At 35.5% G+C, this 10,863-nt stretch overlaps 1 protein-coding gene across 1 annotated transcript; it reads right to left on the bottom strand.

Moving 5' to 3' along the window:
- Window positions 1-614: 614 nt before the first annotated feature.
- Window positions 615-10,625, bottom strand: LOC137388022 (uncharacterized). The gene is made up of 5 exons (XM_068074541.1): window positions 10,505-10,625; window positions 9,317-9,449; window positions 8,415-8,610; window positions 4,135-4,242; window positions 615-1,469 (listed from the first exon to the last, which is right to left on the bottom strand). Exons 1-5 carry the CDS (start codon window positions 10,623-10,625, stop codon window positions 1,248-1,250), a joined length of 780 nt encoding a protein of 259 aa, XP_067930642.1. The 3' UTR covers window positions 615-1,247.
- Between the last annotated feature and the right edge of the window lie 238 nt (window positions 10,626-10,863).

A 10,863-nucleotide genomic window follows, 5' to 3' on the forward strand; every position in this document is an offset into this window, starting at 1 on the left:
ATCTAGAACACTGCTGATTTTTCATTTCTAAAATGTTATTGGTATAATTGGACAAGTAAACAACAAACGACCAACAGGCAGACACTGAGATTCATATAAATAAAAGTGATAACTTTTATAGCCTACGGTCCTTACTTTTTCAGGTTCATGATGACATCATGCATTAAGCGGGATCCATGGAGCAAAGATCGAATTACAGGCTTTGTGAAAAATGTTGGCAGTGATCGGCAGCTCTGGTGCAGTTGGACTTCCACTAGCAACCTTGGCAAGCATGTTTTTATGTCAGCTGTATGCGCAAGAGACTACACCTGTTGCTGTGAATAAGGGAGTTGTCTGACCATACCCTAACAGTCTATGAGATTCTGGTTCTGTGGCTGTAAGAATAACTGAACGTCAGAGCTTCTTTCATATTAGTGTTGCCGTCTGTGTCAGGGGCCATGGTTGTTCATAACTGCTGATTAGACAGATCTTTTAAGCTATTGCATCAATTAAAGTTTAAAATGTTAAAAAAGGTTTGTTTAGCCATCTTTTAGAACCAGTTTTTATTACTGCTTATAAAAAATAATGAGGGACAAGCAAGTAGGAAGCAACAAGCAGATAAGAACGGACAAGCAAATAGAAATGTGAAAGACTTGGAACAGGCAGATGAGCAGGCAAAGGCACTGAAGCAATACCCAATCAGCTCCTTTGCTCGAAAAATGTTTATATTACGTGTCTTAACCTGGCAGCTGAATTTTTAACATTCAATTTGCATAGATTACAAAAGCTAGAATATGACTAGCTAAAAGCTAGAATATGACTTTGAATGTGAAGTAAAAATCCAATGCATCAGCAAGTTAAACCAATTGTTTACAAAATACAATATTCACTGATAAACTGTTAGAATAATATGATATAATGATGGAAACTAAAAATAGTGATAGGCAATTTTACAGTGTTTACTTAGAAGAAAAACAATAAAGGCACATGATGTGATGCAACGTATCCATAGAGTTAAGACAGATGCAGCACATCCATAGAGTTAAGAAAGTTTAAAAGAGTCAATATGAGCAAAAGTGTGTGATTGCTTTCTGAGGTGAAAAGAAGAACTTTTATGACTATTCCATACAGCGTGATAAGATAAGAACAAATCTATGACATATCCATATATCAATGACAATAAATAGTTTCGAAAAATTGTCTTTAGCTTATCTTGTCAAATTATTAGCCTCATAGCACTACCACGTGACTAATGTTAGCCTAAGTGCTCAAGTTCTTGTTTTGTTAAATAGCCATTTCTCATCACGGAGTAGCTCAGCGAGTCTCCTATTATACGGAGCGAAGAAGTTGTCCAACATTTCTAGAGTAGATTTCCACACAGCTTTTTTTCTTCCCCTGTTTAAAACCTGCTGATGATTCTTCCTCTCGTATTGACCATCGGGAACATCCACTCCAAAGAAATCTTTGACAACATAATTCACGACTGTTACCTAGAAAAGCAAGAAGACAAGAAGGTTAACAGAAAGTTTGGATTGGTAATATTTTACGCGTTATGATAGGCTGGTTTATGCGTCATCCTGATGGATCGCTCAGGATGATAGCCTGGTTTATGCGTCATCCTGATGGATCGCTCAGGATGATAGCCTGGTTTATGCGTCATCCTGATGGATCGCTCAGGATGACAGCCTGGTTTATGCGTCATCCTGATGGATCGCTCAGAGCTAAAAATAAACTTGCACAAAATTTCTGTAAATTTTTACAAAAAAAGTATCGCTCTTCTTCCATCATTCACGATTATTTTTGATGTTTGAGGTGATCTGATTGTCAGGATGTTTCAAGATTAACATTAACAAAACTTGATCGCAGCTAAAACGCTCAGAAGATAAATATGTCTCTAAAAACGAAGTCAGCAGTTGCGCTTCCTGTTTGACCCTCGCATTATGACGTTGGCTATAGCATTCACGCTCGAGTGTTACACGCCTTTATTGACATATAATTTTTTATGTATCGGTTGTTGATTGCTAAAAATAACTTAAAATATAGCTCCAGCGAAACTTCTGCTGCCGTTTCAAATAGTTTAAAGATACAATAGGTCGGTTGAAAATTGTCTGACTTTTTCCTCTAAATGCTGTACAAACATGTTAGTACCCAATGCCAATCAGATCATATATTTATCACTTATAAACAATAAGCACGACTACTGATGCCATTTTTGGAGAAAGCTGACATGCCTTTTTTCTGAGCATTTTAACGTGATTAAGTTTTTTCAATTATAATCTTGAAACACCCTGGCCTTCAGATTACCTCAAAAATCCAAAACAACCACAAATGATAGTAAAATCCCGATACTTTCTGATAAAATCTGCTGAAGTTTTATGTGCAAGCTCACCCCTAAAAGAATATTGAAAATGAAATATGATTGTTATGGAATTTTCAGTCTTTTAGTTCTGCTTTGAAAGCAAAACTTAATTTGGGCGACATGAGGTGACAACTCAAAAAAACTTTAATCTTGCAGTTGGCTAGTCTTATTCAAAAAACATTAAGCTGTATCTGTTTGTTGCTTCTTTAGTTACAAATTTAAATATATTCACTGTTATATATATTAGTAATTCATCGAAAATAATTTAATAAATAATTGGAAATCACCTCAAAAATCCAAAACAATCATGAATAGTAAATAAATACTAAAATAAAATACTAATAGCTTCTGATAAAACCTACTAATATTCTGTGCAAGTTTCTCATTAATGAAGTACGAAGACTCTACTTCAACATTTTGAAGCCACAAAATATAAAATTTTCCTTGCAGAAACACAAAAACCTCACTCTAAAGGAAGGGGGCTAATGATAAACATATATTACGAATTGCCAAAAAAGGCAAAGTTTCTCAAATTGGTTGTTATTTGTAGTGGAAGGCAGCTGTATTAGAGTAAAAAGGCTAGTTGCAGTGATTTATTCTCAGTGTATGATGTGATTATAGGACTGTGACGATAGGTCACTCTCACTGACTCCTTGTTAAGCTGCTGGAGGAAACAAATCAGATAGAAATTAGAGAGCCTAAAGGCTGGTTTGCACTATATCGTAGTATGTTGGAGTTGTCCATTCGGCATTCATTGTCAGCTATGTGCACCATAACCCGATAGCATCGATGAAGCAATGCGGATACTTTAAAAATGTATACAGCTGTCAAACTTTCCTGTCAAACTGTATGTCACTCCCTTACAAAATATCTGCTGATGCAAACGAATGGGTTTGTTATAGTGTAGAATTTTTTATCATTGATGATCACCAAAATACTGTGGCATCAATGCCGACATACGGCGATATAGTATGAACCAGCCTTAAAGGTTGACTTGCAACAAAATTCACATTACAGTTATTTGGTATCAAAAAACTCACCATGTCTTACTCACCTATGTTGTAGGTGCAAAATACGTAGAAATGTGATTACAAGCTCTTAAAAGACCAAAAACGAAAAGTCGCGGTAGATTGGAATCAGTTTATTTCTCTGACGTAGTCATTACATTTGATTATTGTTTTGTCACGTGATGTTTTCATGTAAATTGAAAGGCCAATAAAAGGCTCAATATAAAACTTCTCGTACAACTAGTTTATGACAAACACTGCGGGTTTTACCGAAGACCCCGTATCAAATATAGATGCTCGCTACTTTACAGTTTTGTTTCGGCTAGATCTAATCGTCTAGTCGTAATCTGATCATGTGACTCAATACTTCGCAAATAATTTCTGCAGCATTTTTCGATTATCACAGGTGACCAACAAGCTTGTCATGTTTATCAGACAATGATATGTACTCATTCGAGCTAAGGTTAAAAAACTAAACAAATTTTTACGGTAAGTTATAAGATACCAGTGCTGAAAATGACAGTATTACAATGACGATGAAATAGACGCGTAAGAACAATAGACATGGTTTTATTGAATGTGTGAAGTATATTGGTGAAAATATTTCGACAAATGAGGTTGCGTGAAAGTGTAAACACAAGCCATCTTGTACAACTACGTAATGTAAGTTTTGTTGCAAGTCAACCTTTAAGTGAAAAAGCTTGCATTCATCCTGGGCTTCTACTAGCTAGCTTGCTTCTAACACAAAATCCTTGAGACGCTGCCAGAGGGACTTTATGATCAACTTACCCTGTTTTTGCTGTACTCATCCAACGTTTTCACCAAAACCTGTTCTTGAGGCACAAACTTAAATATCTCTTCCAAGAATACCACATACAAGCTGTGCGTTAGAAGCGTCTGCAACGATGCGCTGCTATGTCAGCCAAGGAGTTTAGTAATGCCATGGAAATATAAGACCATACACAAGAGTTCTTACGTGAATTGTTGAAACAAGCAAAATCTAGGTGAAAGTTGACTTGCCTAGATTCTTCGCATCATTTAAAATATAAAAATAACTATGTATATGCATAAACATTAATGAAAATACTTAAAAATCTTTTTTTTAGAAGAGCCTAAACACTATTACTAATGTAGTCCTGTCAGGGATGACTGGCCAGCTTTGACATGTCTATGGTTTCACAATGGTATGCACTCAGTACACAAACAGTAATACCCAAAAACAGCAGCATCTACTGTAGGTACATATATAGTTATTTATGTGCACCTAAAAATGTATACAAGCAATCCCTCAACAGATGAGTTTGATGCCTGCTTAGCTTACCACAAGCAGAGCAGTACATGAGCATGAACATGTTTTAACGGCATTGTTGAACAAACAATGTCTCTATGTCATGAGCTGAGAGTCCAGAAGCAAGGGAACCTCTATGGCTAGAGACATTCCCAGCTACAGAAAGCGATTTAAGGTTGAATGTCTTTTTGACCTCTATCAGCAGCTTTTTTTGGAATTGAATCGCAACCTGCTGTTTATAGAACAGACATTTTAGATTCCCAAGCCATAGCTGCTTTCATACACCTAGACACCTCGTACGCTTACGCATAGTACATATGACAACATATGACACATCACTATGTTTCCATGACTCGCATAATCCACATGATTCGCATTTGAGGCTGTGCGCGAGTTGAGTAAAGGGGTGGTCACACGAGAGCCGAAACGAACTAAACGACGCAAAACGATGTCGGTGTCAGTTGTAAACTGTTCGGCTGAAGATATTTCTAGCCGAAACGAACCATTTCGGTCCTGCTCGTAATTTCGTGGCCAAACCCCTGCTCTTATTGACTATTTAAAATTCTAGCGAAAACGCAGTCCGTTTTTCCTTACGTGTGTGAGCAAAGTTAAAAAAGAAATGGGGCGATATTTTTATTTCGTTAATTAAACAACATGAAGCAATTTACGACAAGGCTCACCCGATCTACATCAAAAAAGATGGCGTCATTTAAAATAATTGGTCCTTCATTTTGAATGAAATGAGAGCACAAAACTATATAGAACCTGTTGGTAAAGAAGTAAAATAATTAAAAGACCTCATCCATTGCCATATGATGATATATTGTAAAATGATATTGCCAGGCTTTACTCAGGCACAACGTAGCTTGTGATTGTGTTGCATAAATGTAAGATGTTGCACTTAAGTGTTTCATAAATGTAAGAAAATGAGTATGGTTTTCTTTCATGTAGAGTAGAAGTAGATATGTAGAAGTAATATGTCATGCTCATCCTGATGAAGAATCGTTAAATGATTTATTTATGTAAAACCACAGTACTATGATAAAGACTGTTTTTGTTTGTTATGTACTCAGCATAGAAAAACATTCCTATGTTAACAAAAATATAATTTTGTTGATGAGAAGGGTTGACAAAATCCTTATATTGAGTGATTTGTTTTGAGCAACTGAATGATCTTCTGATAAACCTGCTGCATAATTAAATTAATAATTGTTCCTGAAATTTTTTTGTTTACATAAGAAATATTTTGCTCAAATACATAAAAACTACCAATGAAACAGTGTCCTGTCTCCATGCGTATGATATCTAGGAAGTGAAGTGACTTTGGATGTCGTGTGACATGTGGCTTAACCAAACCGAAACAGCCTACGAACCGAATCAAACCTAAGTTGGTTCGGCCATCATGTGACCACGGCTTTACTTTGCAATCGAGCTTTTCAATTGCCACCTGCCAAACACCTGCCGATGGCATTGAACGCCACCACGTGACTCCATAGGTCAAGTATTAGCCTAATTAATGACTATAAATAGCTACACAGTCTTGTCAAGCTATGCTTGGCAGCATTGAGACTGCAGAAATCAAAGTAAAAAGCGACTGAAGTGTGAAAATGTTTTTAATGGAATAGCTGTGATATTTTAATTCGTATGATTCGCAAGTTCTGATTCTATGATTCGCAAGCATGATAGATTCGATAAAGTTTAGTGGATCGCAAAACTCGCTTAGCTTGTGAATTTATGCCGTTTCTATGCGGCGAATAACTTGCGGATTGGCTTAAATTTGCGAATTATGCGCATCATGGAAACACGCTGTATGTGATGCATGCAATTGGATTGAACCGGATGAAAGTGAAGCTGACAGGTGATGATGTCAATTAAAGCAAAAAATACAACAAGTCAGGGATGTTCCCTACACACATGCTTCAAGCATATGAGCATATTAGTGGGTGAGCGCAGCACAAAGCTTAGGCAATTTTACATTTTCATAATGAGTGGTTTAAGAACACACAAACCACAGTTTACAGCTGGTGGAGATATCAGTTAACGCCTCATCTGAAAAATATGTTGTAATTTGCTTTTTGTCAGTTTTCGTTCTAATGACTGACAGCTTCTAATAATCTCAAAGCATGTGCTGGCATAGCTGAAAAAACAAAGGCTCGCAATTGATGCAAATAGACAATTATGAACTCAAAAAGTGACACAGTAAAGATATCCTGGGTGACTTATCTAATTGGAGAAATCATATGCATATACGCATGCACAAAAACATATAAACAAACATATGTATATGTATGACATACGGATCTAAATATAGAATTGATTTAAGGAGTAGTGTGTACTCAGCTTTCAGCAACTGTCAGTTTCTAGGATGCAGTCTATCCTTTCAGCAGGCTAATGAGAGAACAAACTAGATCTTTGAAATTGACAGCAGCTAGAAGCTAAGTACACACTACCTTTTAAGCAAATTGTATATTTAGTGTACTATACTGTATCTATACTTGGTGTTAAGCACTTTTTATTATCTTTGCTTTAGTAAATATATATTAGACAATTATTTACTTCGGTAGTATATACATATACTAGCTGTACTACCCGGCGTTGCCCGAGTAATAAAAAGTCTTTGCACAGAAAATTGATTTGTATTTAACATATACGTAACGACCTTTGTCATTCTAACTTTCAAACTACATATCATGAGAAAAGTGTTTTGTGTAGTTGAAATAAATTAGGAGGAAAGAAAAACAACTGTAAAGGTTTTCAAACTTTGTTAAACAACTTCATATCATGAAGAAAATGTTTTGTGTAAGTAAAAAAAAAACAAAAAAATGAAAGATTTATGAAAGAGTTTAGATGTAGATGTGAAATAATTAGCAAGTAATAGCTAAATAAAGTTGGTTTTGCTACGATTACAATAAAAGATGATTCGGTAATGATGCAATTAATACGAACTGAGAAAACGAAATAACAATCCTGAATATGTTGAATTAATAATAACAATTTGTTGTATAGAAGTGTATGTATAAAAAAGATTACTGTTTCAGCAGAAGCCATTCATCAAAACTTTGAATTTAATGATATTGGTACCCTTCGACACCGGTACAAATGTAAAAATGAGATATCGTACTGACATTGTCTGATCGAACAGAGAAGGAATGTCGAGGCTCTTCCTACGGAGATAATATGAATGTCCGCGTGAGAAGAACTGGCCTTGACTCCAGATATAGTAATTGAACCTTACGAAAAATATTTTTTAACAGGGGCGTCGTAACGAGTGGGCAGATTGCTAAAATAATTAGCGTGTGCATAAGGTATACTGAATATAATAATGTTATTGACCAAGATGCCTTATGTAGCTCAGTGGCAGAGAACCTGAATAAAAAACTTGCAGATGTACTTGTCGTGAGTTCAAATCTATCAGAAAGCGGAATTTTAATTCTAAGATTTTAATAGCTATATCTGGACACGCACACATGATTGCATACAACTAACTTTTGAGAAATATAGATGTATGTATACATATATTTCTATATATATACACATATGTACAAATACATGCAAATATACATACATGAACATAAATGTGTATATACATACTGATGCACTCTCACCTAATATACTATATGTCCACATATATAGTTTTGCTTCCTACCTAACGGAGGAAGTGACCAGTAGCTTAGCTTAGTGTATAATATATATTGTTATATTCATGGTTTAGTTGTGTCATCATAGTCTCTTCCCTCAGTACCTCAGCAGTCTAGACAGCAATACAAAGAATCACGCTCACCTCTAAATTTCCGTCATGAGAGTCTGGCAAATAGACACAGGTCACTTCTCCATTTACTGCGAGACACTTTTTTAAATCATCTAGTAGCTTCTTCAGCAGATACTCAACAAACTGTGAGGTAAACGCACGAGCAGACATTTGTTTGTATTGAGGAATACGCCTCTCTTTCTGCCAGTGGAAGAGGTAGGAGATGACTCTAAAATACACAAAAGGCAGATGCCTATTTAGGAACTTTGTTTAGTGTGCGCTGCTGCATATATTTTATGGTGTATCATTCAGTAAGCACGATGAGCTTTATTTGCAGTGAGTCCTGAATCATTCATCTTACTAAAGATTTATGGGTCATTTATCTTATCAATGAGTTATGAGTTATCTATCTTACCAAAGAGTTAGGAGTCATCTATCTTACCAAAGAGTTGTGAGTTATCTATATTACCATAGAGTTATGAATCATCTATATCTTACCAAAAAGTTATAATTCATCTATCTTACCATAGAGTTACGATTCAACTATCTCACCAATGAGTTATGAATCATTTATCTTATCGTAGATTTATGAATCATCTATCCTACCAATGAGTTATGAATGAGTCATCTATCTTACTATAGAGCTATGAATAATCTATCTTACCAAAAAAGTAATGAATCATCTATCTTACCAAAGAGTTATGATTCATCTATCTTACCATAGGGCTATGATTCAACTATCTCACCACAGGGCTATGAATCATCTATCTTACCAAAAAGTAATGATTCATCTATCTTACCATAGAGCTATGATTCAACTATCTCACCAATGAGTAATGAATCATCTATCTTACCATAGAGTTATGAATCATCTATCTTACTAAAAAGTTATGAGTCATCTATCTTACCGTAGAGTTATGAACCATCCACCTTACCTATCCGTCGGGTTTCTTAGCTGTAGGTAAAACTTCGTTTCTTGAGTTGCGATATAGCCTAAGAACTGCATACCAGATGCAATTACGAGATGAGTGTCATTTAACCCCACCTTTGTGTTAGTCATAAGAACTCCTGAAATTAAGTTCACAACAATGCCGTTCTGCAGTTGGGATTAATAGCTGCAGTTATTAAATCTAAAGTAAATTAAGTCTAAACAGCTTTACAAAACCCGATATACTCTTACCCTATATACTTTTACCTGATCTACTCTTACCACAATTATATACATTTACCCGATATGGTATTATCTGATGTGCACTTACTCGATACATCATTTAATGATTCATAATTATCCAGGCACAGGAAGGAAATTCTAAGAAGGAACCTGATGCTGCCATTTTTGTGTATTAAAAATGTTTACCCTTTGAACCCCAGCCATCCTTGTCAATGTGTGTCAGTAACCCTGGGCAATTTTTCCAACAATCCAAACTTTTAAACTTCCTAAATACTTTCAAATGTGCTCATAATACAATGATATTTAGGAAAACACTAGTAAAAAAATCTGGCAGCACACAGTGAATGTCACTAAATAGAAAAAAGTGTAATTAACAAGTTATTCGGGCTGAAAGGTTAAAAATTTGTATGATTTGAAAAACTTGTAAAAACATTTACAGTAGCATCATATCCATCGAGCACACGTTCATCATTGTTTCATGACTCGAAACAATTTGGAAAACTACAGTTAGCATCATATAATTCTTCATTTGCATCACAATCATCCATGAGCTACCAACAAACGAGGCAAATCGATTTTTTCGCGATATGGCTTCAATATATTTTGTTATTATTATGAAGGAAGTAGATAAAGGTATCTGGAAACAGATAAAAATGAAAGTGAAGTTGGGGTATAATGCCCTGTGCAAGAATTATTTTGATTGGTTTACACTGTTGCTTAGAAACATTATTTGTAAACAGAGTCATATGAATGCCAGTATTCCGGCTGTTAGGGTTTCTGACATACCCTACGTGATGCCGGAATACCGGCTGCTAGAGTTCAAAGGGATATCAAGTACAAAATATATCAAAGTACAGAAAGTACCTGGGTAGTATAAACAATGGGAACCTTAGTGTAAAAAACGGAATGCTCCATCTATTTTTTGTAAGCTTTCTGAAAGGTATTATCATACCTGGTCCACCGTTGTAGAGACTTCCATTTAATGCTCGAGGTCGGTGCATTCGTTTGTGAGTGAAATATTTCATGGGACACTGAGTAGCAGAAGCCCAATAATCCTGCATCAAACAGATCATTTTTACGATTCTGCAGCAGACATCTGTAAGGTCTGATGAAAAGTTAAAACTGAGTAAGATCATACCGCAAATTTTTTAGAGATTTTATAAGAAAATTTCAGTATTTTTTATCATTTGCGATTACTTTTGATGTTTGAGGTAATCTGACTGCCAGGATGTCACAAGATTAAAATCGACAAAACTTGATCGTAGTTAAAATGCTCAGAGGAAGTGTACGTGTCGAAATGACGCCACTACT

This window comes from Watersipora subatra, chromosome 2 (assembly GCF_963576615.1).
Source record: "Watersipora subatra chromosome 2, tzWatSuba1.1, whole genome shotgun sequence".
NCBI classification, from domain to species: Eukaryota; Metazoa; Bryozoa; class Gymnolaemata; order Cheilostomatida; family Watersiporidae; genus Watersipora; species Watersipora subatra.